Source organism: Anser cygnoides, chromosome 3 (assembly GCF_040182565.1).
Source record: "Anser cygnoides isolate HZ-2024a breed goose chromosome 3, Taihu_goose_T2T_genome, whole genome shotgun sequence".
NCBI lineage: Eukaryota > Metazoa > Chordata > Aves > Anseriformes > Anatidae > Anser > Anser cygnoides.
The window spans coordinates 123,160,433-123,187,160 of record NC_089875.1 but is presented as its reverse complement, the minus strand read 5'-3'; the positions used below and the strand labels follow the sequence as shown (position 1 = coordinate 123,187,160).

At 53.9% G+C, this 26,728-nt stretch overlaps 2 protein-coding genes across 16 annotated transcripts; one reads left to right on the top strand and one right to left on the bottom strand.

Moving 5' to 3' along the window:
* Positions 1 to 3,134: 3,134 nt before the first annotated feature.
* On the top strand, positions 3,135 to 17,356 carry FNDC4 (fibronectin type III domain containing 4). Of its 3 annotated transcripts, XM_048055218.2 has the most exons (7): positions 3,170 to 3,357; positions 7,798 to 7,891; positions 8,437 to 8,552; positions 9,083 to 9,287; positions 10,134 to 10,223; positions 11,554 to 11,687; positions 14,923 to 17,356. In XM_048055218.2, the coding sequence occupies exons 2-7, from the start codon at positions 7,864 to 7,866 to the stop codon at positions 14,953 to 14,955; spliced, it is 606 nt and encodes a 201-aa protein (XP_047911175.1). In that variant the 5' UTR covers positions 3,170 to 3,357; positions 7,798 to 7,863; the 3' UTR covers positions 14,956 to 17,356. The 3 variants fall into 3 exon arrangements, with proteins under 3 accessions (XP_047911173.1, XP_047911172.1, XP_047911175.1); XM_048055216.2 differs by lacking the exon at positions 7,798 to 7,891 and having other exon boundaries at positions 3,135 to 3,357; positions 14,926 to 17,356; XM_048055215.2 differs by lacking the exon at positions 7,798 to 7,891 and having other exon boundaries at positions 3,137 to 3,357.
* A 1,139-nt stretch (positions 17,357 to 18,495) lies between these two features.
* Positions 18,496 to 26,728, bottom strand: LOC106049323 (low density lipoprotein receptor adapter protein 1-like). Of its 13 annotated transcripts, none has more exons than XR_010830729.1 (10): positions 26,546 to 26,728; positions 24,065 to 24,207; positions 23,391 to 23,503; positions 22,322 to 22,436; positions 21,881 to 21,953; positions 21,343 to 21,455; positions 20,724 to 20,865; positions 20,337 to 20,386; positions 19,398 to 19,438; positions 18,496 to 19,237 (listed from the first exon to the last, which is right to left on the bottom strand). XR_010830729.1 is itself a non-coding variant. In XM_066995317.1 (9 exons), the coding sequence occupies exons 1-9, from the start codon at positions 26,628 to 26,630 to the stop codon at positions 19,232 to 19,234; spliced, it is 780 nt and encodes a 259-aa protein (XP_066851418.1). In that variant the 5' UTR covers positions 26,631 to 26,726; the 3' UTR covers positions 18,496 to 19,231. The 13 variants fall into 13 exon arrangements, 4 of the variants coding, with proteins under 4 accessions (XP_066851418.1, XP_066851419.1, XP_066851416.1 ...); XR_010830730.1 differs by having other exon boundaries at positions 19,171 to 19,237; positions 19,398 to 19,501; XR_010830732.1 differs by having other exon boundaries at positions 19,178 to 19,237; positions 19,398 to 19,476.

Below are 26,728 nucleotides of genomic sequence, written 5' to 3'. Positions count from 1 at the left end.
ACAGTCAGTGATAAAGAGCCTAAATCCTTGGCTGGTGGCAAAGACAAGAAGTGGAGCAGTTAATATTAACGCCAACCATCAGGTTAACAGTCAGCTCTGCAATAACCAAGTGTGGATCAGACCTCAGTTACAGTGACCAAGAAGGAATGTGTCTTGCAAGATAAGAGACAGCTAGGAATCTGTTTGTTCCTCTAAATCCTCTTGCATTCGCATTCTTGCAGCTGCCAGCTTTATCCTTTGCTTTCCTTGGCAGTTCCCTCCCTAGCATGCAGATAGAGGGAGAGGGAACTTTCCAGCGTGACTCTTCTGGGAAAGCAGGATCAGACTCTCCATCCTTCCAACCACTGCTGACTGCAGCTACAAGAAAGCTCAGCATGGGAAGGATATAGTCCCCCAAGCCACCAAGAGCATCTAAGAAGCAGCACTGAACAGCCTAGACAGGACCAGAAGACCATCATACCTGCCTTGCACCTGCAAAGTTTTTTTTTACCCTTCTCCTTTATCCTTTACTTCTCTGGGCAACCTGTTCCAGTGTCTCACCACCCTTTATTCAGAGGGTGGTGAGGCACTGGAACAGGTTGCCCAGAGAAGTTGTGGGTGCCCCATCCCTGGAGGTGTTCAAGGCCAGGCTGGATGGGGTCCTGGCAAACCTGATCTAGTGGGTGGCATCCCTGCCTATGGCAGGGGGGGTTGGAACTAGATGATCTTTAAGGTCCCTTCCAACCCAAGCCATTCTGTGATTCTATTATTCTAAAATTCACCTAGGTTCTGTGAGACTTCTTTTTTCACCTGGCTGGAATCTGTCCCTTGCACAGACACTGCAGATTACATCCCTCCCATAGCAACAGCACTACCCTGGTCTTCCACAGCTCTCCTCCAAAGCACAAACCAATTCTCCTGTAACTCAAAAAGGCCTCCTGAAGTGACCATAAAATAATTTGAGGGGCCCTAGTGCACTGAACTATGCATGAATGTGTCCACACTTGCACGCGTGCACACACCAACATATCGTTGCTGCAGCTTGACCACATCAAGGGCATGGTCTAGTTGCTATTTAGCTCTAGATGTGCTACATGGTCAGGACAATACAGGATGCAGAAAAGGAGGACATCAGCTAGACAGCCAGGAGCCTCAGGAGCCCCTGAGTCTGCCCTAAGATGTAGGTAAGCCGAGCCACTTTAGCAGTCCCTTAGAGCCAAAGGAACTCACACGTTTCTGCTTGGCTTCACTCCTGCTTCCAGTTTCCCTGGCTCCACTCACGTCTTCACAAAAATTCAGATCATATGACTGAGAGTATAGTCCAAATGCTTCTTAAACTCCCAACAGGCTTGGTGCCATGACTATGTCGCTGGGGAGCCTGTTCCAGTGCGTGACAACCCTCTTGGTGTAGAACCTTTTCTTGATATCCAGCCTGAACCTCCCCTGTCGCAGCTTGACACCATTCCCTCGGGTCCTATCACTGGTCACCAGAGAGAACAGATCGGCACCTGCCCCTCTGCTCCCCCTTGTGAGGAAGCTGTAGGCCATGATGAGGTCTCCCCTCAGCTTCCTCTTTTCCAGGCTGAACAGGCCAAGTGACCTCAGCCGCTCATGTCTTCCCCTCTAAGCCCTTCACCATCTTTGTAGCCCTTCTCTGGACACTTCAATAGTTTCATGTCCTTTTTGCACTCTGGTGCCCAAAACTGCACACAGTGCTCAAGGTGAGGCTGCACCAGCGCAAAGTAGAGCGGGACAATCCCTTCCCTCAACCGACTAGCAATGCTGTGCTTGACGCATCCCAGGATACGGTTGGCCCTCCTGGCTGCCAGGGCACACTGCTGGCTCATATTCAACTTGCTATGAACCAAAACCCCCAGATCCCTCTCTGCAGGGCTGCTCTCCAGCGTCTCATCCACAAGTCTGTATGTAAGACACATTAGACTGGTGCTCCCTCCCCTTGGGGTAGGACACAACCCATGGCCATGGCCATGCCCTCATGCTCATGTGGAACAGCACCTCAGAGGGGCAAGAGCATCCCCAGCTCCAGAGGAGCCAGTGTGACTGTGCTGGGTGCACCAGCCTGGATGTCTGCAATCTGTCAGTGACCTAACACCTGTGACCCCAATAGGCTGATGGTATTCACAAGTGTACTGGCTCTGTAGCTGGGCATAGCCATGGCCTCACTACCCAGTATGCATGCCTGTATGTGGAGCCTCCCTACACTGATCTCCCTCCACACACACACCTTGGGTGCAGGCCCCTCACAGCATCCATATGCTCATGGATGAACCCTCCAGACCAGCTACAGCCAGTGCTCAGTGGCCACAGGAGAGGCTGTACCAGTGTGGTACACCGGGCTGTGCCACTCGGGAATGGAAGCAATGGTAGTCACAGGGAAGAGGAGGACACAGCACCATGGGCCACAGCACATGGCAAGAGGGCAGCACGTAGCACTGCTAGGAATCACTCTATACCAGGAGATAGGCCTGGGCTGGGAGGCAGCCTCCCTGGAAAAGGGGATGCTAGCAATGGGTCCGTGTGACAACACTTGAAAACAGTGGTGTGTAATACGGGCAGCCAGAGAGCACCCCTGCAAGAAAGGCATCTGTGTACCAGAGTGCCCATGCATTATGGGCATGTGTTAGAGGGTGGTGCAGACTGGGCACACATATGAATTTAGTATGTGCACGTGTGAGAGCACTAGTGCAATGCAACACACCTGCAAGACAGCCCAGGCCACACAGACATGCATGTGATCACGGAAGATGTGCCTGGTCTCTGGGGCACTGCCAGCAGTGCCAGGAGGGCAGAGTGAAGACGTTATGGAGAGGGTGCACCAGTGCCAGTTACCGGTGGGTGTCGTACTGGGGAGGGTTGGCACTGGGTATTACTGGGGGGACAGCACAGGGAGGGCTGGAAGCGGTGATTACTAGCGGTATGGCATGAGGGGCCGGCACTGGCGGTTGCTGGGGAACGACGCAGGCGGCGCCGCTGGTGGTTGTGAGGGGAGGCAGCACTAGCGGGGATGGGGTACTGCACGGGGGCGCACGGCCGTTTCGGGGGCGGCGCCGGCGGTTTCGGGGTACGGCTCGGGGCGGCGCCGGCGGTCGCTGCGGTGCCGCTCGGGGGCGGGTGCGCTGGGCGGAGCTGGACCGGGGGAGGACCGGGCGGCCGTCCCGCCCCCCCGCGCTGCGGCCGGGGCTCGGCCCCGCTCCGTCCCCCGGTGCAGGGAGCCGGGCCGGTGCCAGGGCTGCTGCCCGGGCCAGGGCCGCAGTCCCGGGCGCTCCTGCGTCGGCCCCGCCGCCATGGCCCATTTCTCGGCGTACCTGAACCCCGTCCTCGTGCTCTTCAGCTGCGACCTCTGCTTGGTGCGAGCCAGTAAGTGCCGCCGGGGCGCCCGGAGGTGCGGTGGGGGCCGGGCCGGGCCGCGCAGAACACCGCTCGCTGCCGCGGTGCCCGCACGGTGCCGCCGGCGGCGGGCGGGGGCTGGCGCTCGCCAGTGCCGGGCGCCGTCCCGTGTGTCCGCCCTGCCCCTCTCCCGGCCCCGGCCCGGGACGCCGTGCGCCAGCCCCCTCCCGCCGGCCTCCCCCTCTCGGGACTGGCTTTCCCTGTCCTGCCCGGCACGGGGCGCGCGTGGCGGGGCGGCCCCGCGTGGCCTTGGCCGCGGCCCGAGGGGCCTGGCCCGGGCAACCCGTGGCCCCCGGGACAGCCCCGCTGGGGCTGCGCCCTGCCCCGGGGTGTCGTGGTCTCTAAGACATCCGTGCCTTCAGTCGTGTTGCATCCCCGTGGGACCGGGATGAGATTGTGTGGCGGTGCTGCCCTCCCTTAACGTGACGCTAGGCTCTGCCGTACCCCAGGCGCCTGGAGTTGCCGGCTGTGGCTTTGGCTTGAGAAGCCTGCCACTTCTGGGCTGGGCTGTCGGGGAACGCAGCCCCTCCTTGTTCCCCAGTAGAGGAGAGCGTCCATGTTTCCCATCTGTGCCGCTCATCAGTGAGCTCTGGGTCCTGAGAGAATGAACGCGCAAGGGCAGGGATGCTCCAGTGCTGTACAATGGTCCACAAGCTGGTCTCTGACAGACATCCCAGTGTTTCACATTGCAGCATGCCTTCATGCCTTGCTGGCTTGCTTTCTCTAGGCTGGTGTTTGCTCAGAGACCGAGGTATGTCTGTACACAAGGTACCGCTGTCCTTTCTTCCTTTGACTCATCTGAATAACCTTTGTCAGTGGCAGCCTTCTGATATCTATTCACCTCTTGTCACATTAGTGATGCAGTAAATTGCCAGTATCAGACATGTTCTGATAACCTGCCATGGTGGAACTGGACTGCTTTATTCTGTACTTGGCCTTGTGTCCCTTGGCAGTCTCCTTGCACAATATGAACTACGTGGCCTGCTGGATTCAGGTAGAAATGCAGTCAGGGTTGTTTAAAAGGAAGCACTTATTTTTAGTTGTGCAGTCTGATGCTTACTTCCCTGCTGCACAGATAAGTTGGACAAACATCTGTGTGCCCTTGAGCAGCAGTCCCAAGGGCAGTGGCCCAGGTGCAGGTGAGTTCCTCCTCTCCGGAGTCAGAGCAAGATGGGAAAATGCCAGTGGGCCTGTGCCCCATCCCTGTGCAGAGCCACATCTGTCAATGCCACTCTTGCAGGGCATCTGTCCAACCCTTTCTCTGCCCTGCAGAGGCAAGCTGTGTGGCAGAGCTAGTCGAGTGCTCAGCTGTCCACAGGTCAGTCCTCACTGCTTCCCAACCTCAGTCTGCAGTGCTGCCAACTCCAGTGCACAGGAGCAATTCTTCCCACCTCTTCAGCAGGCCTGAAAGGAATGCACTGCTGTAGTGTCAGTAGAAAAGAGTGCACCAGGCCCTAAGGTAGTGATTATTCTTTCTGTGGTGGTGCCCAATTCTGAATATGACTTTAATCAAAAGTGAAGTTGAATAACTTATAAATGATGCAGAATCATTAGCAATTAATGCATTGTTCAGGGCTTAACTGTGGCATGCTTTTTCCTAAAGAACCCAGCAGAGTGTTGGAGGATCTTGGCTTTACAGAAATTTTTTTAGTAGTCGGTATCAGAATATATATATTTTTTGAGTCCTCGTACTCACAGATCTTCATGGCAGAAGCTCTGGTATGAGACTGCTCTGACCTCAGCTGTAGAGCAGACAGGAGAACATAGGCTTCATGTGGTGATCACATGCAAACTCCCTGTGGTGTAGGCTGTCTTTTGGAGGTCTTGTCCTAATGACTTTCATTGAGTTATCTTGTATATCCTTGGGGTTAATCATTGTCCTCTGTTTCCAGGGTGACTTTCTGTAGTTTCAGCTTCTGAAACTTCTTGTCCTCTCTCTTTCTGCTAGATGTGCAAATCCCACATGCTTATAATGTCTTCTCTACAGTTTGCTGAACTGTGAAATGACTAAGTGACATGGATTTTTCCGATGAAGAACTGCAGCCTGGACGCCTTCAGATCTCATTGTCATACAGGTTCAGGTCCACTTGCCTGGAGCCTGCACTCAGCGTGTTTGCAATGCATGAGGTCTGAAGCACTGACTAGTCACGTGCACTCTGGCTCTGCCATGCCTGTATGTCCTCTTGCCCTCCCCTGTCTCCCTTTTGAGTGTATGGGGACTGGTTCTGGGAATTACAGCTGGGCATTCTGGCTTTGAGTGTACTCCCTTTGCAGTGTGACACAGGGGTGGTATCCCCCCGGGACACCCTGCTGCCACCAGTAAGAGAAAGTCCCAATAAAGGGCCTGTTTAAGCTCTGTCTAGGTAGAACTTCATAGAATCATAGAATGTCCTGAGTTGGAAGGTACACAGAAGGATCGTTGAGCCCAACTCCTGGATCTACACAAGACTGAGTAATAATTAAACCATATGTCTGAGAGCTTCCAAATGCTTCTTGAACTTCAACAGGTTTGGCGCCATGGCCACTTCCCTGGGGGGTCTGTTCCAGTGCCCAACCACCCTCTCATTGAAGAACCTTTTCCTGATCTGTACCTCCCTTGACACAGCTTCATGCTGTTCTGTCAGTGATCACTAGAAAGAAGAGATCAGCACCTGTCCCTCCACTCCGCCTCGTGAGCCTTGCTGGCTGACAGGGTGCTGTCTGCAATTTAGCTGTTACTTGTACAACACTTGCACAGTGGTCATGGCTGGACCAGAAAACAGAGCCCATCTGTGATGAGCTCAGCCCTTGTGTGCACAGGATACACATGCCTCAGTCAGTGGGCTATGTATGTCTCAGGACTGCAGCTCTATTCAGCCTGTTTTGCTTTTGGCTCCTGGGAGACCAGAGTGTGCAGACAAAGACATGGCTTAGAGACTCCCTCCCACAGGGTGGAGTGGTGAACGGGATCCCCACTGACAAACCTCTAAGGAGACACGCTTTCATGGGATAAAGGATATTCAAGGGAATCTTTAAAGCCTTTCCTGTTTGTCAGCCTCCTGTTCTGATGAGAAGACACAGAATACTATGATGTCCTCATTTGCGTTGTCTCCTGTGATTATACCTCCTGGTAATGCAGCAGGCTTCTGCTAGGGAGGCAGTTGCTCCCAGTGTCTCTCTGGAAAATTGTTTTCTGGGCTCTGTGTGTGACTGTCCTGGCTGTCTTAGTTGTCCTTGACAGACCATAATCCTGCATCTTTCAGAGTGGTAATCACAATTTTCCTGGTTAGATCTGCCCAGGAGCCAGATATATTCAAATGTGAATGAACGCATTTCAGTGGTTGACCTGCAAAAAATGACCTTTCCTAGTCACTCCTACGTTTTTTGTTGGTGTTGTTATGGTGGTCTTTTTCTCCTGTTTCCAAGTCCCCCTGGGGCTCTTTTTTTTACCTGTGTAAGTCACAGCATTGAACCTGTACTACACAAGCAGCTTGTAGAAGGACACTGTCTTGTTTACAGGGAGAGAAGACACAGGAACGGCAGCTTCAGTGTCTTTCTTACACACTCATGTATTTAATTTCTAGACAGAATTTGTCTATGTGTGCAAGTTTGCCTACCTTTGTAGGATTCTTCCATGTTCTTCTTAGTGCTATGAAATCTCAAAATAGTAATGGTGCAGCCCATGGGTCAATCAGACCAGCTTTCCGAAGAACAGCAATAGTTAAGTGTTGTTATCGGCTTTACAGCTGATGGCATTGCATTGCCAGGAAAGTTAGCTCTGCCCTCTGCACTGGGCTCTCCTCCCCAGCTTAGAGCAGGGAGTAATGCCAGGCAGATGAGATGGCCAGATTGAGTTCCATAGTGTGTTTATTCCAAGCTGTCCCATTTTTCTGTCACAGTTGATATATAAATACTGTGTCTGTGCTGCTTCCTACGCAGTTCTGGATGGTGTGCCAGGCATTTGTGATGTGCACATCCACAGAGCAGTCCCAGAGCTTGGAGAAACCTCATTTCACTATCACAGTCTTGGTTCAAGAATTGCATTAATGTAAGATTTGTTTGAACTCTGAACCCTACAAAAACATGAGACTTAACTGCCAAGAAACTACTCTGTGTCTGGGCTGAGCAGCAGCATGTTGTGTCAGGCAGCCCTGCTTTTTGCTGCTGCTGAAGCTGAACGCAGTAGGCTTTCCAACAGATGAAAATCTGAGCAGCAGTGTCGTGCTCAGCCCTGAAGGTACCTCAGATCTGCAAGCAGCTGCCCTCATGAAAAGCTGATGTGAATGCCATTGTCCCCTCTGATGGCAGGGTATCTGCAGTGCTCTGCGACATTCTACAGAGGCCTTTCCTTTCATTTAATTTTGATCTGCGGGATCTGGTTAAATTGCTATAACAGTCTCTTAAACTATTCTGTAATAATTTTTTGCTCAGGACAGGCCTTCATGCATTTCCCGTCATGATGTCTGCAAGGTGGAAGGAGCCTACCAGAGTCCCTTCATGTCCTGTGCTGGGTCTGGCAGCACAGGTCAGCACTGCTAATTTCTTTTACATGGAACATGTAATACAAGCAATGGGCTGTGTCTGCCACTGCAAGAAAGCCCTTTAGAGAAGAGCCAGTCAGATGCCTCACAAGCTTGTCCTCTTTTCCCACTGTAGTGCAGTGCAGAGGGTGGGGTGACCAGTGAGCACATTTCTCACCAACAGCCAGATAGAGAGGAGACCTGAACAGTGAGCAATGACTGACAAAGCCAGTAGGTGCCATAGAGGGGTAGCTGCACAGGAGTGGCTCTGTGCTGCACCCCCTGCGTAGTGGGCAGCTGCCCACTAGCCCAGGGAGCACTGTGCAGTGTGTGTGTTGTGGGACTCAGTCTTGTTGACCTGACATGACCCTCCTCTTCTGGGGAAAGATTCAAGGGAGGAACTGCTCCCTGTAGCCCTGGTCAGCATGCTGCAATGGGCAGCTGTTGAAGAAGACCCCCATGGTGGTGTGCGGGGGTAGGTGCCTTTTCTGAGAGATCTTTTTTTGCCTCTTTCATGTGCTTTGCCTTGGTCCCTCCCTGGCTCACCCAGACAGGCCACCGTCCCCTGTCAATGTGACTGTGACACAGCTGAAGGCAAACTCTGCCACAGTCTCCTGGGATGTTCCAGAAGGAGATGTGGTCATCGGCTACGCCATCTTACAGCAGGTATCCAGGCTTTGTTCCCAGTAGTCTGGGGACTGTTCTCACTGATTTACCAGCATGCTCCTCTCAGCCCTTTTGCTGCAGTTTGGAGCTCCTCTGGCACATGCCTGAGGACACCTCCACTGTTGAGCAACCTTTGCTGGGGTTCCCTCTCTAAGCCATCTATGCTGGGGGTGGTGGGGAGGGGCACAGCAGACTGTGGGCTGCATTGTGGAGTGGCTATCCCTCCAGTGGCTTCTCTGTGATTTCTTTGGATGAGGAGAGTGCTCCAGCCACAAGATAACCCTTCCTTGCTTGCCTTGCTCAGCCTCCACAGCCCCAGGTAGTGGTGAGTTCTCCAGGGAGGCACTTGGCTCTTTGGCCATGCAGGGATGCTGTGTAGCAAGGTGCTAGCCAGTCTGGCCCATCCCAGGGGTGTATGATTGGAAGGAAGGAGCAAGGGCACTGTGCCCAGCACAGCCTTGCAGATGGGGGCCTGTGTGTGGTGCAGCTGGGAACAGCCTCCTGGGGATGACAGCTCTTCACTCTGGCAGCGGCAAGATGGACAGATGCAGCGCTTCATCCGGGAGGTGAACACCACCAACCGGGCCTGCGTGCTGTGGGACTTGGCAGAAGATGCTGATTACATCATCCAGGTGCAGAGTATTGGCCTGTATGGGGAAAGTCAGGCCAGTAAGCGTGTCCACTTCCGGACCCTGAAGGAGACTGACCGCCTCCCCTCCAACAGCTCCAACCAAGGTGAGGCAGCTCCTTCCAGTTTGCCCAAGTGCCACTGGTGGGGGCAGAACTGGAGGTCTCCACAGCACACAGGCAGGGAGTCGGCAACCAGTGAGCGAAGTTCCGACCTGGGTAGCCAGCTGCCTGGGATGCACAGGGTCATACAGGCTGCTGTTGTGTTCACCATGACCATGGTGAAAGCCCAAACAATGCTTTATAGTCCTCCTGTCCTAGATCTTGGCAACCTGTTCAGCTAAGCAAGCTAGTACATCCAAACTGCTGCCCATAGGAAGTAAATATTGAATTGTCTCTCAGATCTACCAGCCTGCAAGCTACCAAAGGACAAATACGAGAACCCCATAGTCTCCTTTCCTCTTCATACCCATGTTGTGCCTTTTGCCTTGGGATTGCCTAAATGTTGGCCATTAATCCAAGAGAGATGACGCACAGGGTGGGTCCATCAGGCCTGGACTCTCTCCAGCACTAGCCACGAGTGGGTATCAGGGCAAGCAGATGAGATACTTTCCTCAGGACTTTTGTTTTCAGCTCAGGGCCTTCCTAAGCAGCCCTGGTCCCTACACAGAGAGTAACCTTAGTGGGCTTCTCTCACATGCATTGTGTAGTCCCTATTTGAACCCACACAAGCTTTTAGACTCCCTGACCGTATTTGGCAGCAAGAATGCTTTGTCTGACACAGGAAAGCCACAGGTTGCATGTCTTCTCCCCAGTCAAGATGTCATCCCATGCCTGTTTGTCAGGGGAATGTGGGCCTCTCTCTGTTGCTCCTTCTCAGACCCTCGACTGTTGATGGTACTGAGGTAGGGTCTGGTAGGAGGGTGACTGCTGCCTGGGTGCTCTTCTCCACAGGTGACATCACCATGGAAGGGCTGGACAAAAACAGGCAACTGCAGACAGGCGAAATTATCATCATCGTGGCTGTGCTTCTCATGTGGGCAGGTGAGTGCTGCAAGCAATGTTCTGGCAGGCTGTAACAGAGGCATAGTCTAGGGTGTGCAGAGAGGATGGGGATTGGAGAGAGCAGAGGAATATTGGCAATGGTTCTGGAATCCTCCTTCCTAACAAGTCCATTGAGCCTCTGTAGGAGCTTGAGCCAGTGAGGTGAAAGAAGGAACAACAGCCACTGCTGACCAATGATGGCCTGAAGCATGTGGGCTAGTTAGCCTGCCTGCTGTCCTGGAAGAGCAGGAGACGATGTGGTACCCAACCAATACAGAATTATGGTGTGGGAGCATCACAGTTGACATTAACTATTGTGTAACTTGGGCCTTAATCTATCTTGTTTGATATCGTGATAATATTGCTCCACTGGCTGGTAGTAGCTGTGGCTCAGTCTACTAAAACTGTAACATTTGTGAGCTATTTCTGTACAGCAACCAATTAAAGCCAGTGCCCCAGGAAACAGCAGGCTGCCCTGGGAGCAAGGAAGCCTTGGATAAAACAGGAGGCTCCTGACATGTCACACAGAGCTGTTGTGAATGGGAAATCATTTGTCCCCTACCCTCTTCCCAGTAAGGGAGGATTTTTAAGTGGCATCTTGCAGGAATCTCTCCTCGTCCTGGCCTTGAACACTCTTCTAGTGCACTGGAAGAAAATACAAGATGGCTGCTGCTAACTGCACACCTCATGCAGATTGTTGTATCAGAGTACCAACAGTGATAAATCAGATCCAGGTGGCTGTGATAACACCCTGTAGTTTGAATGGGTCCAACACATTTAATGATTACAATTCAAAGCATTACTCCAAAGTCCTGTGTTGATGGTCATAAGATGTGGGGCATGCAGTGCACAAGGTGCTGTAGAACCCCGACAGAGTGATCCATAGTTTGCAGGGCAAGAAAAAGCCAAGGGCTGGCTTTTGTGAGGACTGCAAACATCAGGCCAGTAACTTCAGTGCCTTGCTGGAGGCACTCAGCACACTCAGCTGCTCACTGACCTAAGGGACTGTCCCTCTCAGAGTGCCTCAACATCCGCCTTTGGCCACAGAGCACTGAGCCATGCTTATGGCTGAACACTGAACACCTCACATACCTCATGTGTACCCTGATAGCTTCAGCTGCATCTTTGCTTTGTCTGCCCAAGGAGATTGGCCTGGCCACACTTGCTGAGTTTTCTGGAATAGCAGTCCAAGCTGGAACAGGTGGAGGTTGTGGGTGACCAGCACCCTGGGGTGCCTTGGTCCTGACTGCTCTCCAGCTGTAATGTCATGGGGAGGGGAGGCAGAGGGCAGCCAATGTGAGGGAGTCTTTCATCCCTCCTCTTTCTGCAGCGGTGATCGCCCTCTTCTGCAGACAGTATGACATCATCAAGGACAACGATTCCAACAACAACAAGGAGAAAACAAAGCCATCCTCAGAGCACAGCACGCCAGAGAGACCAACTGGAGGGCTGCTGCGGAGCAAGGTGAGTGGGGAGAGCTGGCATTTGACATCTGCTGTGTCTTAGTGCCTGGACAGGTTCTCACTCTCTCCAGAAACAGAAAGACCCCAGCTCATGCTCTCACTCTAAAAACTGAGGACTGCATTGAGTCCTGGCCTCTCTGGGACAGTCTGTATGCCCCGTGGGTGACTGCAGGAGAAACACCAGTAGAGATGGCAGGATACATCAGTTGGGATGGCTCCCGTATTGCAGGATGTTATCTGTCCTCTTGCCAGTGCCTTGCCCCATCACCATGTCACTCTGAAGCTACACCTTTTCTGCATCCTATAGAGAGGTCCAGGTCCTGCCTGTTCAAGCAAAAGGCAGCTGAACTGATCAGCTTTCTTAAAATTCCTACACTAGTCTCTCTCTGCTAGCTTTTAGCCTTCTCCAGGCCATCACCACACAGGTCATTCATGAGAAAGACTCCAGAGCTCCTTCCTCACCCTGATGGAGGTACTGTGCCAGGCTGTGGATGGGGATGGACCACTACTTTCATGTGGCTATTCCCTTAGCACCTGACCCTTCTTTGTTACTCAACAAAGACTGATTTATAACCCTGATACTTGTGTTCTAATGGGACCTTGCATTAGGTTTTTCCCATGGGTCTCATTTGCATCCTCTGTCCATGGTATGAACTCCATTCACCATGGTGCCTACCAGCCCCTCTGCTTTTATATATCATTGGTTTCCAGGGGATGCCAGGGCAGAAACTTCCTGTTTGGACTTCAGAGGCCCAGTTTTCTCTGCTCCTTCAGGTTTACCAGCTTCCTGATTACTCTTTGCCAAAAATATCCTTCCTCTTGGATTTCTGCTCCAGACTCACCCTACTCATACAGGGCTTCAAAAGCAGGTGCACAAGCCCATTCTTGTTGTTTGCTAATTTCATCACATGTACAGGGCTGAAGCACCTCACGGTATCTTTTTGAATTCACTGTATTCTTGGGATGCTTGCAAGTGATAACACTGCAAGTTTATCCTCACAATCCTTAATTACAAAGCTGGGAACAACGTATAGGAAAGAAAAAGCAGTGACATCATTATGCTCTGCATTTGCTTCCACTCCTGGCTTCATGGTCAAGCTGCTGTAAAGTAGCAGACAATCACAGAATTGTAGCGGTTGGAAGGGACCCCAAGAGACCATCGGGTCCAGCCCCCCTGCCAAAGCAGTTCCCTAGAGCAGGCTGCCCAGGCAGGCGTCCAGACGGGCCTTGAATATCTGCAGAGAAGGAGACCCCACAGCCTCCCTGGGCAGCCTGTCCCAGCGCTCCGTCACCCTCACCGGGAAGAAGTTCTTTCACATGTTGGTGCGGAACTTCCTGTGATCCATTTTGTGGCCATTGCCCCTTGTCCTGTCCCCACAAACCACTGAAAGGAGGTTGGCCAAATCCCTCTGTCTCCCACACTTCAGGTATTTATACACATTGGTGAGATCCCCTCTTGGTCTTCTCTTCTCAAGGCTGAATATACCCAGGTCTCTCAGCATTTCCTCACAGAGGAGATGCTCCCGGCCCCATATCGTCTTTGTGGCCCTCCGCTGGACTCTTTCCAGGAGACCCCTGTCTTTTTTGTACTGGGAAGCCCAGAACTGGACACAGTACTCCAGGTGAGGCCTGACCAGGGCAGAGGGGAGGATCCTCCCAGAGGGGGAGGATCACCTCCCTTGACCTGTTGGCTACGCTCCTTTCAATGCACGCCAGGATCCCATTGGCCTTCTTGGCCACGAGGGCACACTGCTGGGTCATGGCCAACCTGCTGTCCACCAGGACCCCCAGGTCCTTCTCCGCAGAGCTCCTCTCCAGCAGGTCGTCCCCCAGCCTGTACTGATACGTGCGGTTCTTCCTTCCCAGGTGCAGGACTCTACACTTGCTCTTGTTAAACTTCATTTGGTTTCTTCCTGCCCAGCTCTCCAGCCTGTCCAGGTCTCGCTGAATGGCAGCACAGCCTTCTGGCGTGTCAGCCACTCCTCCCAGCTTTGTGTCATCGGCGTACTTGCTGAGGGCAGACACTATTCCCTCATCAAGGTCGTCGACTGTTGAACAGGACCGGACCCAGCACCGACCCCTGGAGAACGCCACTAGTCACATGTCTGCACAGTAATGTAGCTCTTGATGTCCCTGTTACAAAGTATAGTCATGGGGACATTCACCTTCTTCCCCTTACTTCGATGGGTAAGGGCTGCACTACAAATCACATACAAGTATGACTCCATCCCTTCCCAGTGGCTTCTCTGAATGCACATATCTGCTGTGCTATTCAGTAAGCACAGTCCTTTCAGTGTAAAGGAAGGTGTCTGTTCATGCTTGCAACAGTTTTTGAAAAAAATCCACCCCACTACAGGTAGCCCTTAGTTCCCTTGTCACACTCCAGAGCTGTTGCAGGGCATAACAGTGAGACAGCTTGACATAAGCTGGCCTTATCTGTTCCTCCACTCGTCATGCCATGCTTTGTGGATTCTCTGCCCATGCCAGGTGTCCTCCCACATCCTCACGCATCTTTTCTGCTCTGAGCCCTGTATCTACCTTCTCTCCAAGGGCCACAGTTGTAGCATGGGGTGGTGGTTTAACAATGGGCTGCTAAGAACCTCCACACCATATTGAATTGGATGTACTGAAATTTACATGGCAAGGTTTTGGTAGTGGGGGGTGGCTTCTTCTGAGAAGTGTCCAGAAGCTGCCCCATGTTAGGTAAGAGCCAGTTCTAGCCAGCTTGAAATGGCACTTGCTGCTGGCCAAAGGTGAGACCAGGTAAATCTAGTACACGTGACTAGGAACCAGACAGAAGTCACCAGACATCTGCAAGCCCTGGAGGCTGAAGAGTGTGAGGCTGGGTGCCTGGTTCTCCTGGGGGTACTAGGGCACAGCAGTGATCAGAAAGGCTTCCTGGGGAGGCAAGTGTGGTGTGGCTGATGGGACTTACTTGGAGTGAGGCAGCAGCTAATGCAGCTGAGCTACCTGAACCGTCTGTCAGGAGAGATTAATGCAAATAGGTGGGGCTTAAGGGTTAGTTCCATTGGTCTCCTTAGGGAAACACTGAAGGCAGGTCTCTGCTGCAGCACACCCACACCTCAGCCCACATCAGACAGCTCAGCTGGCACCCCTTTTGCAGAAGAGGTGTGCTGGTCTTGGTGCCTGCCATGGGAGGGTGGGGGTTCTGCCATGGGGTCTGCATCTCAGGTTCTTAGCAAAGCAGGGCCTTAAAGCATTTTTTTCTCCCATAGAAGTCTCCCTCTGTCAATATAATCGAGGTGTAAGTGCAGCACCAGCTCTGCGTCGGGGGTCCTGGGCATCCTGCCAGAGCCAATACAGGCCTTGGAAGAAGAGGCAGCACCAGGCACCCAGCCTGGAACTCTGCATGCGAAGATCTGCGTATCCGAACTTACGCTTTCCCGAGGGCACCTGTCCAGGGACATGCATGGAGCCGGCTCCCAGCTGTGCATGCAGCACACGGCCCTGCCCGTCCCGCATGCCAGGCCCTGCTTCCCTGCCACTGTGGAGTGCGGAGCTGAGCAAGGGGGTGGGGGCACACCATTATCCCAGGGGGGCAAGCCTGGGGGAGCAGGCGGGGCTGGTGTCCCCTCCTGCTCACAGCCCTGAGGAGAGGCAGCATCCCCGTGCTTTGGCTTGGCCAATGGCCTGGGTGCAGCCAGGTGGCACCAGACTCCTGCCCAGGAGATATCCTGCGGCAGACCTTGCTCTCAGCCGCTGTGTCAGCCTGGGGGTGGGGTGGGGGGGGTGCAGGAGCTACTCCCCTTTTGGCTCCAAGACTGAGGGGGTGCGGCAGTGCAGGTGGCCCCAGTGCTGCCAGGGAAGTCAGAGAGAGGTGGCAGCAGGGTTTGGGAAGTCATGGAGAGGTGTCGGGAGGGGCTGTCTGTGGGGCTGGGCACACTTAGTACAGCTGACAAAGGGAATCCCTGATGGAGGACAGGCTTCACTGCACCCCATCACTGCAGTGCAGGGGCTTTCCATGCCTCTCCCTGCTGCAGTGCATGAAAACTCAAATGAGAGCATGAGGAGCTAGTGCTGCCACAGTGTCTGGTTGGGCTGCAGAATGTGCAGCCAGGGCAGAGCGCCAGTTGGAGCAATCCTGTGGGGTGCAGTGAGCCTCACAACACTATGGGAACAGGCAGGGCCAGTGCACGGCTGTGGCTTTGCCATTTCCCTAGTAGGGCTCACTGTTAGCAATGCAGTGTGTGCTCCATGGATAACGTGGAGAGCCCTAGCCTGGTCTCAGCTGTTTTGGCAGGCTGTGTGCTGCAGAGCTCATCACCACTCTGGGGACAACCTTAGCTTCAACAGTGTCACATCCCGCTCCTGGCTTCTGTCCTGCAAGTGCGTGGTCACTGCTGATATTCCCTCTTCTGGAGCTAGCCCCATGGCCTGCACCAGACTGGCTGGTGCCACACAGACCTGTTGGGAAGGTTTGGCCATGAATACCCACAAATGGTAGACCTCTCATTCAACTGAAGATGGTGTGAGTTGTTAACCATCTTAGGGCTGGTTAACAGATATTATCTGGATTGTTTGTTTCCTGGTGCCTGCAAGCAGAAGTCTGTTACTGGGTATCTACATTACTTTGTGTCCGAGGCTGAGGCCTGGCCCAGCTATGCCCTCTTGCCAGAGGCAGGGGGAACAGAGTGACATGATGAGCCATGCTGCCACAGGGGTAGCCGGTGCCCTGGCTGCTGCACTTCCCTCCATGCTCTGTTCTGTGGCTGGTCACTGAGCTGGGGTGCTGGCTCTGCAGCCCTGGACTCAAGCATCACAGGATCCAGCGTCTTCCAGGAATAAACCTTCCAGCAAAGCACTTTCAGGACTCTTCATTCCAGGTGCTGCTCAGCTCCTGCTGCAGGACTAGACTGGGAAGGGACAGGGTAAGCAAATTCCTGTGGCAGGGTCTTTTCAATAAAAGCATCCTGGCTCAAAGGTTGCAGCATTGTCCCTGCAGCATTTCAGGTCTGTGCATGTTGTGTATGCGTGTGTGTGCATGTGCATACATGTACCATTACTTGCACTTATGCATGTGGCCTTTAGGAGACCTGTTCTTGCCAGCTGCATACGGGGGTTATCACATGTTTTGCAGCAGGTCCTCTAAGGTCATCTTGCACTTCTCTGGCCTTTGAGAGAGTGCCAGTGTTGCAGGCTGGCTCTTGTCATGCTTCTGGACAAGTTGCAGGTAGGTGCAGGGCAGTTACAGATTTTCTGACTGAGGATGGCACCACAGCTAATTTCTCTTCACAAACAAAATGGGCTGCAGAATGCAGGCATCCTGGAAGCAGGGCCAGGAAAAGGAAGATGATGCCAGATCCCAGCAGGCTACTGGCAGGAGAGGACTGTGCTGCTCCCCAGGCAGGTGAGGAGAGGGATACCTGAAGAGCAAAAGCACCATGGTAGTGAGGGCCAAGTGCTGCTGTGCTGGACAAGCCATACTTTTCATTAGAGAAGTACATAAAAAAAAAGTAATGTTTTTAAAGTAAAAAGTAAATGTTTTTAAAATCTCTGATGCCCTGGAAAATGTTTATGCAATTCTGGAGGCTCAGAATGGACACACACCTACTAACTTGAGTTCTTTAAACAGATAAAGTGCACAGAAAGAACCAAAGGAGCATGACTGCATCAGAGTCAAGGAGGTGGGGGAATCCCCCTCCCCCCCCCCCCCCAAAAAAAAAAAAAAACAGCTACCTGACAGCAGGGTAGAGCCCACTGCCCTCCCAGGTGGCAGGAGATGGTGAAGAAAAGTCATTCACAGGGTGAGCAGAGGGTCATTGAAACAATCAGCATGTGCCGGCATTGCAGGATTGTGTAGATGCCAAGCAAAGGTTCAACACAGGGCAGGAAGCCACTTCAAGGGCTGTTAAATCCACAATACCAACAGGTCAGCCATCCCTCGGTGCTGAAAGATAAGGACTTGACAACAACCTACTCACCCTAATGACCCCAATAATGACTACAAATTGCCCCGTAGCCTCAGCTGTGGGAAGAAAGGCATGAGACTAGGACTCAAACATGCAAGACTGGAAGTGGGGGGGGGGGGGGGGTGGGGAGTGTGCATGGACTCAATCCTCCCCAATGCACCACTACAAACCTTCCCCACAGCACCTGCTTAAAGCATATACTGGGAAAACAGCTCCGCAACCTCAGGCTGCAGGCAGTAAGTCCCTGCTCAGTCTGCCAGTGTCACCAGCCTTAGAAGGGGACATGCACTGCGATGCGACAGCAGCCCAGCAGCAAGGTCCGCAGCTGGGAAGCAGCTGCAAACCTAGTGCTTGCCAGAGAAACCAGGCATCCTGCTGGCTGCAGCCTCCCCTGCTCTATCTGGGGAAGGAAACCGAGTGTGTGACTTGCCCATTTCTCCAGACCACAGACAAATGTGCAGCAGGGCAAGAGCATCCCAAAACAGCAAGCACAGAGGTGGGAGAGGTTGAGACCTGCTAGCACACATGGGGCTTGTGTCCTCCCTGGCCTCAGGCAGGATCAGCTGTCAGCTCCTGTTGTGCAGATGACATTCACTGGTGCCCAAGATGCTCCAGTCCAGCACAGCCTGGACCAGATTCTTCCCAGATAGCAAGGCTAAGGCCACCCCAGGCCCTTGCAGCCCTTGGCACAGGGGAGATGGCTCCCTCAGGGCCAGCAGCTAATAAAATGAGAGACTCAGTGCAGCTGCAGGCTCCCTGACAGACAGCACAGGCCCCTGCCACCAGAAAGGAAGCCTCGCTGTAGGTAGCATAGGGGACACGGTACTTCATGTGCTTGCACAAAGCCCCCATCCAGCACTCAAACCCAAATGACATCAGTTTAAAAAAAAAACAAAACACCACACCTCAGTTTATTTCCCTACAAATGGCAGAGCTTTCCTTTAAAAACCAGCTAATTTCACTCACAGGATGGTGTAGGGCTGAACTGCAGGGAAGAGCTCTTCTGGCCAAGAGCTATAGCTCCCTGAGGATCATATGCAAATTCAGTTTGCTGAGTAAGACCCCCCCCTCACACAGACACAGCAGGCTGCTCAGCCTCAACTGGTCCCCAGTTGCCACTATGAGGAGCAGTTGGATACACAGCTCTGGGTGCACTGGCTACATTCTGCAGGCACAGGGCACCTGCGGTGGCTGTGCCTGCAATGGGAGTGGGCAGAGTGAGGAACACTAGTCCAACAGCCTTAAAGGGGAACAAGGAGCAACTGCAGTTCAAGGTGGTTAATGCAGGTGGACAGCACAACAAGGAGTGGGTGTTGCAGTCTGCGCACCGCATGGCAGTTGTGTCAGTAGCCCCTGCGCCTGGGGACAGTGCAGGGAGCAGGGGCAGGCACTGGCTTGCCTGGGTGCAGGCACAGGGTGAATCCTGAGTGGCTGGTCCATTGCTGCAGAGACTTGGCTTAGCCCAGTGTAGCCTCGGGGCCATCAGTCCCAAGGCCAGCTGTGGGGGGGACTCCAACCTCTCCCAGCCCCTTCCAGCAGCCTGGGGGTTGCCCCAAGCGGGGCCAGCTCAGCGGTAGCTGCGCAGTAGGCAAGTTCGGTCTGGGCACAAGAGGTGTCAACTCTGAAAAGCAAGAAGGAGGGAGACCTGGTCCATGAGGTTTGCAGTTGGGAACCCAGCCAGGGAGGGGAAGCAGACTTACCCAGGTGAATTGTCATCCCCCTCCCTCTGCAGAGAACATGCTGGGGGATGTGGCAAAGCAACACAGAGGGAGGGAGCTTACCTGCTGGACTGTGGACTTCCCTCCCCAGCTCCTCCATGCAGCTTTGGAAGAGAACAGAACACCCATCACCGCCAAGCACCTGCTGAGAGACCCATGCTCATGACCTTCAGCAGAATAGGCATGGCATGGAACAGCAGTTACCAGGTACTCAGACTGCAGAAGGCCCTAGGCTCATTGCTACCAAACCCTTTCCCCAGGCTAGCCCATCCTGAGACTGCACAGCTGTATCTCCTTCCTATCAAGAATCCCCCCCAGACAACAGGTGGCAATATCACAGGAACACAAAGAGCTTCAGCCTGCACACGTGCTGTTTCCAAGATGATACCTGCTCAGCACAGTTCCAGCCTGACAGTACTGCCAGACCCATCAGGCACTGGTTTGACAGGTGTGTGAGAACAGCCATAACAGGAAAGGCTGATCAAACCCACCACCACAAGCACCTCTGCAAAAGACCATTGGATTAATCCTCTGCTTATGTACCATCAGCTACTCCCAAGCTCAGTCCCAGGCCCTAGTCCACAGAGTCCACATAACCAGGCCTCCATCTTGGCCCAAGCCCCAGGGAAATCAGTGGAAGGAGAGAGACAATTCTGAGTCCCACCTGAGAAGCATGTCTGGATAGGCTGGCCTCAGCAGAGTGGCAGAAATAGAACAAAAGACATGTCTGGGCACATCCTGAGGGTATGCATCTAACTCCCACTGCAAGAGCTGTACTGCCAGATCTGCCCCTCCACAGCTCAGCCCCCTGTACATTCAACATCTCAGCTGACAGAGGCAGAGAAAGCAGGAGAAAACTCCCCCCTGCTCCCATGCAGATCTCCTCCAAGCTCCCACAGTGCTCACGGCTTCAACAGCTCCCCTTGCATGGGGCACAGAGAAGGAAGTAAGACAGGGTTCATCAGTGTGCTCTCTGTGCAGTAGCAGCAGCTCACCACCTACCCAGGTAAAGTTTCCTCAAGGTTTTCATCTTCCTCCTCCTCTTCCTCCTCCTTGCAAACAAAGAAACAAACAGGTAGGTCTCTACCAGGAGCCAGGCTGGGCTGCCCAGAGCCTGTTCTGGAGCAGCAGGACTGTCCCCAGTACCTTCATAAGACACAGTCACCCACCAGGCATGACATGGATAAGATGTGCCTAGAAGCAGTAGGGGGGGAAATTGCTGCCTGCAGTGCTGGGCTGCTGAAATCTTTGGGGCTCATACACACAGCCACACAAGGGGAGAGACAGACCAAGGTTCTTCTCACATTCCCCCAGCCAGAAGAGCACCAAACACAGGGTGTGAGTTGGGAATGAACCACCAAACTGAGACAGCCGGAGCACACAGCTCACCTTTACCCAGAGACAAGAGCAGGGTTAGCACATCTCCCAGCTGGAGGGCCAGGAGCAGGCTGCAAGCAAGGATGACCGCAACCACTGCCAGGCTGTGCCAATGCTGGAAGCATGAGGTAAAGGAGCAAGCATCCAGAGGCTCCTGGACAAGGCCACAATGAGAGAGACTTATAACACTGGGAATGCTTTGGCTGGCTCTGGACATGCAGTGGGTGCTCTGCAGATGAGCAGGGCTGAGCCTTATCCCAGACTGCAAGATAATGACCAGACAAAGGCTCCTCATCTCCTTGAGAGAGGTTGTGTCACTCCAAGCTATAGCACCAAGAGTACAGAGCAGGTTACAGCTCCCTATTTGACAGGGCCAGCAGAGCAGGGCTGAGGGTTGCTGCAATGCTGGACCTGACAGGGGAGTTCCTGGAGCAAAGTCCAGCTGAGGCTCCTGCCTTGTGAGCCAGACAGAGTGCCCCTTGACATGTCAGGCCTCCGTGTGCAAGGGAGGCTGTGCAGATAACAACAGGGTCCTGAAAGGCCAAGAGGAGGGAGCTGTGTAAGGGTTACTCTTTTTCTTGCCCTAATGCAAGACAGGCCTGGGCACAGGCCAGACTTGCACATACTGTACCCCGAATTGGTGTCTGAAGGGAGGGCTCCCCGGGGGGGCTGGCTCACTTGCTCTGCCGGGTTCACTGTGCTCCAAGACACATGGAGGGTGAAGGGGCTGTTCCTGCCTAGAGCCTGGGACAGGGCAAAAGCAGCAGAGTTAGTGCGTGGAACCTGAAGAAGGCCTAGCAGGGAATGCACAGGCAGGACTGTGGACAAGGGACAGATAACCCTGTTGTGCTTAGGGGAAAACGCAAAGAAAAGTGGGGGATCACCACTCAAGGCAATTCCCACAGGGCCCTAAGATGTGCTATAGCTCAGCAATGCAGAGGAGTTCAGCATGGATAGCAGGGATGCCCCCAGCCAGAGATAGGGCAGGCTCCCCACACGGGACAGTGGCAGAGAGCACAACAGCAGGGACAATGATCTCCCTGGTTGGTGCATTTCACCAGCCAGGCAGCAAGCCAGCTCTCCTCCACACAGCCCAAGACAGGGTCCCACACTAAAGACCCCAATCCCAAGGCTAGGCCGAGGGAAGTGTCTGAGAAATTCCTTCCTACCTGCATTTGCTGCTTCCCAGAGATCCAGTGCCATCTGGAAGGCCTGGGCCACAGTCAGAGTCACAGCCTGGGCCTGTGTACAAGAAAGAGAGAGAGTGTCTACTTCTGTCTCTGCCATCAAAGACAACACTGCTGCCCAAGATCTGAGAGCCTCAAGCAGTCCCTCGCTGCTCTTCCCTATGGAGCACACATGTGGAAGGCCAGAGTTCAATGCTTTGTGGGCCAGCCATTCCCAAGAGGAGATCCCAGAGGAACTGGGACTGAAGAACTTTCTATTGCTCACCACCCACCTCTGCAGAATGTGAGGAAACATGCATTCCCTGTCTCTATTTCCAGCTAAGGTGCACAGAGATAAGGGTCTCCTCCCTCTGAAGGGGAAGAAGAAAGGGCCTTGCTCCTGCCCTTACCTCAAAGAACCAAGAGCAGAAGAGAAGTGCTTACAATCTTCTTCTTGGGTGAGAGGAAGGCATGGCACTCCAGTGCCCCACTCTCCTGGCTCTGCGCAACATAAGCAAAGATTTTGTTCTGCAGCTTGTCTGTTGTGCAGTAGGAGATCCTGTGGACAGAGAGTAGCTGCTCGGAGTAACAGGGGAACACTGCACAAGTCTTCTGCTCTTCTCCCAGAACACAAACAAGCATTGCCGACAGCCTGAGACTTTCACCTGCCCTGGATATCAGGCAGCCCAGCACCCCAGCAAGGATCAAAGGCTGCCTGGCACCTAGAACTCATAAGTCCACAGGTATTCCCCTCTCGTGTTGCCCCAGTGTGCTCTTTGGTCCTCTGATGCCCAATTCAAGTTGAGGTGCAAACTCAAACACTAAGACAAAAAGAAAAACAGGTGATCACCTTCAAAAACACAACTGGAGGCCAGGCAGTGTCTGCCTTAGCACATCAGCTCCTGTGCCGAGACCCAAATTTTGCACCAAGAATTTGTCCTGACCCTGCTTCACATCTTGCCACCAGCCTTCAGCCATCCTCTCCTCACACACAGCACCCACCGACATCCAGTCCAGCTAAAGCACAGCAGGCAGCAGTTAATAATAATAAACCAATGAGCTCTCCCAGAAACTGCCTTTAGCCAACCCAAGTGAGCTGCAGGCCAAGGTACCCTCATTCCACTGCAGCCAGAAGGGCAGTCCTCTGGTCCTGTGTCAACAAAGAAAGGCAGACATGCAGTCCTGCCCTTGCTGTGGTGGCTTTCCAGCCATCAGCCCTGATCTGACATCTTGCTGAATGCAGGATGCAGAAGAGACAAGCAGGGCCTGCAGAAAAGGCCAGACAGACTGACCCAGAACACAAAGCAACCCAGGCCCCTGCCTGCATTTAGACCCAAGCAGTGCTGTGGGGTGCAGCAGGGAGAGGGAGCTGGTCTCAGGGAGCCAAAAGAAGACCTAAGGCACACAGTATTACTAACAGAAGGCCCAGCCCACCCTAGCTCCTCAGGATCCCATCAGTCTCCTGCTGGCTGCTAGGGAACACCCAGGCCGCCCTTCTACACACTATGCCCACCTGTAGATGGAGATGTTCTCAACAATCTCCTTTGTGTCTGCGTCTTGCAGCGAGATGCCCCTCGGAGACACTGTCAGAATCACCTTCTGGAACTTGCGAGCTCCCACCCGTGCCTGGCAGTGGGGAAACACCAGACACCTCTGCAAACCCAGTGAGGGCCCTCACCCCACCTTGTTGAGTCCCCCAGACTCTGTACAGAAAGCCACCCACTTGGACCCTCGCTATAAAGGCAGGATCCTGCCTTAGGGGTAAGAAAGGAAGAGACTGGAGATGAGGCACAATCCTGTGCAGAACATCCCTGGAGTCCCTTCATGCTATTGCCATGCACGTGGGATAGGACAGATCCCACCTCCCCCAGCCCTCACCCTCCTTTCCATGCAGAGAGGGGCACAGCCCTGCTCCCAGCTGTGTTCCCATTGTGGAAGCAGGTAATGGCAGCTGTCCTGCAGGAAGACAGCTTCCCCCACAGCACAGAGATGGGGGACAGACAGCCTCTTGCACACCACCCTCCCTTGGGAACAGTGCAGTCCCTAGCTGGAGTTCAGGGCTGAGACCTGATGCTTTTTTTTCTTTTTTTTTTGGGGGGGGGGGGGGGGTGGGGGTGGGGGGTGGGGCTGGCCTCCACATGGGCTCTTCTCTACCCCAGCACAGCAGGGCCCAGGGCTGGCTCTCACCGTGGCAATGATCCGGCGGATGGCAGCAGCTGCCATGTCTTCTCCTTTGGGTTTCTCCACCAGTGTCATGCCCAGATACTTCAGTGTGAAGCACATCCCCTCAAGCAGCGGCTCCTGCATATCAGCCCAGCTCTCAGGAAGCTCTGTAAAGAAAAAAATGACTCAGCAGCCACATGGCTAGTCCCAGCAGAACCACTCCACTGCAGCTTCAGTGCTCTCGGCAGCAGTGCTTCTACCTGCACTCACCAGGGTGCTCTCCTGGCTCTGTGACATTCTTGGAATAAGAACAGAATGAAAGGAGAGTTCACCCCTGAAGCTTTTAGTCCCCATTCCTGGAGGTACAAGCTCTGCCAGCAAAATAGTAAACTCCTGCATATCTACATAGAGCCTCAGATACCGCAGTGTTCAATGCTATCTGCCAAAACCTATCGTTCACAGGTCTCTCTCACTACAAGCAGCATGTGCTCTGTACTGTATTCATCTCATGATCTAGGCTGCATGCACACCTCAGGAACAGCAGCATTTGCTGCCCCACTTAGTCAGATCAAAATCCCCAAGTAGTCCCAGCATAATCAAAGCCAAACCTCTGGCTATTGTCTACAGCAGCAGGCTGCCAGGAGAGGGGTAGTTTGTCCAGCACTCACAGTTGAAGCAGAGCTGGTTGGGAAACAATCACCCTATAAAGGCTCTGTGTTAAGGAAGAGCTTAGACTGGTGTTTCAAGGGTGCAAACTAGCTTCACAAAAAACATGTTTTATGGATGAAGTCCAATGCACAGAGGGAAGAGATCTCCCATGTGCATTACTGTGGAGGTCACAGAATGGAAGGGGCACTGGTCTCTGTTTCCTGTGTTCTCTCTTTTGAAACCCTATTGCTGCAGTCAGAAAATAAATAAAATACAAAATAATTTAAAAATACTCTGACAGGTCAACATCTTTCTTATGCTGGGAGCCTCAGAGATGAACACAGCATTCCAGGTGGGGTCTCACGAGAGTGGAATATGGGGGGAGAATCGCCTCCCTCGACTTCCCTAGATTGCCTCTACACAGTCCTCAGCATGTCCAGTTTCCTTCAGAAACCAGTCTGTTTCACCAGACAGGTAGTAGAAGGAGCCCTGACCCTACAGTCAGTCCTGATAACACTATTACTGGTGGAAGACACACAAAACAAGCACTGTTTTCAAGTTCTGATCCCACAAGACAAAGCCATTGCCTTCGACAGAAAGTTCACTCTCAAAGTGAGAGTCAAAGGCAAAAGCTGTATTTATCAGGCTAGTACCATACACAAAGGAATGCTTCTCTCATACCAAGTACTTCCTGGTGATGCTTTCAAAGAGAGCTGAAGCAGAAATCAGTACATATTTACCTCCTCAAATTCTAAACAGCACAAGGATGGTAAGAGAGGAGGTAAGAAGGACGAAGATGCAGGGAGCCACAGACTCCATCTTGTTCTCAGGGATTCATCCCACAGAGGAGGGAGGGAACAGGACCAGAGAAGTTATGTGCACCATTAGAAAGACTGGATTTGAATGCTTCCCTGGGAATTGCCTAGGTATCCACTGTTCACGCTAAAATAATACTTTTCAGGTTATTCTTCATCTCTTCCCTGGGATTAGCTCCCAGAAGATTACTGACATGCTTGAAAAAGCTCTGACTCATAATTGGAATAACCTGAGCCCACAGGGAAATCAAGAGACCTTATTTTTGCAGCACTCCTAAAACTGCCAGGGAACCCACCTCGATACCATGCAAGTGTCAGGGACCTCTCTCTCCCCTGGGTAAAAAACACCCCGTCTCACTCCAAGCTTTGAGAACAGCTCAAACACGCTAGAGGCTGCCAGAGCGAGCACTGCTGACCCAGTAAAGCGGCTGGGTAGCTGCGAAGGAGGAAGCCCATGCACTGCCCTCCTGCTGGGCCTGTGGGGTCAGCCTACCCAGGACCAGCGGGCAGTCACCCCACGGCGAGCTACCTGCAGACCTGTCGCACTCACTGTGCATTTCCACACCTGCACAGGACCGGATGCAGCGGTTCAGGAAGACCAAATCTCACGGAGGCAGGAAACGGTGCCCGCAGATGGGGCACACCATGCCCCGGCAGCACCGATGCCACCGTCTAGGACAGCCACCCGAGGCCTTTCAACGCGCCGGCACGCACGATCTCAATGGCAACGCGGGGCAGGAGCCGGCCCGACGGGGACAGCGCTGCCAGGGCCGCGCGAACGGCCCACGGCGCCGCTGGCCCGACCCGCCCCGCCTGCAGCCCCGCAGCCCCCGCGAACCCCCCGCAACCACGGCCTGGCCCCCGGCCCCCCGGCCTCCGCCCCGCCCGGCGGGCGGCCGCGTCCCGGGCCCGGCCGGACGGAGAAGAGCGCTCCCCGCCCCCCGCCCGTGCACCGGCACCGCGGAGGGCCCGGAGCCACGCGCCGCAGCCGAGCCCGACGCCCGGGCCCCGCCCGCTCCCGGCACCCGTGGCCCGCACTCACTGCGCCGCCGGCAGAGCCCCAGGCCGTGCCGGGCGAGGCGCGGACTCCGGAGTACGGCGCGCCCCGCCGCCCGCAGCGCCTCCATGGCGGAGCCGAGGCCGAGCCCTGCCGGTACCGAGACGGCGGGGGCCGGGCGGGGCGGGCCGGTGGGGGGGGCGCCGTCCGCTGCCGGGCTCGGCGCGT

Coding starts and splice junctions, on each gene's coding strand:
- FNDC4 (XM_048055215.2), top strand. CDS start 3,285: ATGGCCCATTTCTCGGCGTACCTGAACCCCGTCCTCGTGCTCTTCAGC. Junction 3,358..8,436: donor CCTCTGCTTGGTGCGAGCCA/GTAAGTGCCGCC, acceptor TGGCTCACCCAG/ACAGGCCACCGTCCCCTGTC. Junction 8,553..9,082: donor GCTACGCCATCTTACAGCAG/GTATCCAGGCTT, acceptor TCACTCTGGCAG/CGGCAAGATGGACAGATGCA.
- LOC106049323 (XM_066995315.1), bottom strand. CDS start 26,630: ATGGAGGCGCTGCGGGCGGCGGGGCGCGCCGTACTCCGGAGTCCGCGC. Junction 21,954..22,321: donor TCTCACCCAAGAAGAAGATT/GTAAGCACTTCT, acceptor TCTTGTACACAG/GCCCAGGCTGTGACTCTGAC. Junction 20,387..21,342: donor CCTTCAGACACCAATTCGGG/GTACAGTATGTG, acceptor TTTGTTTGCAAG/GAGGAGGAAGAGGAGGAGGA.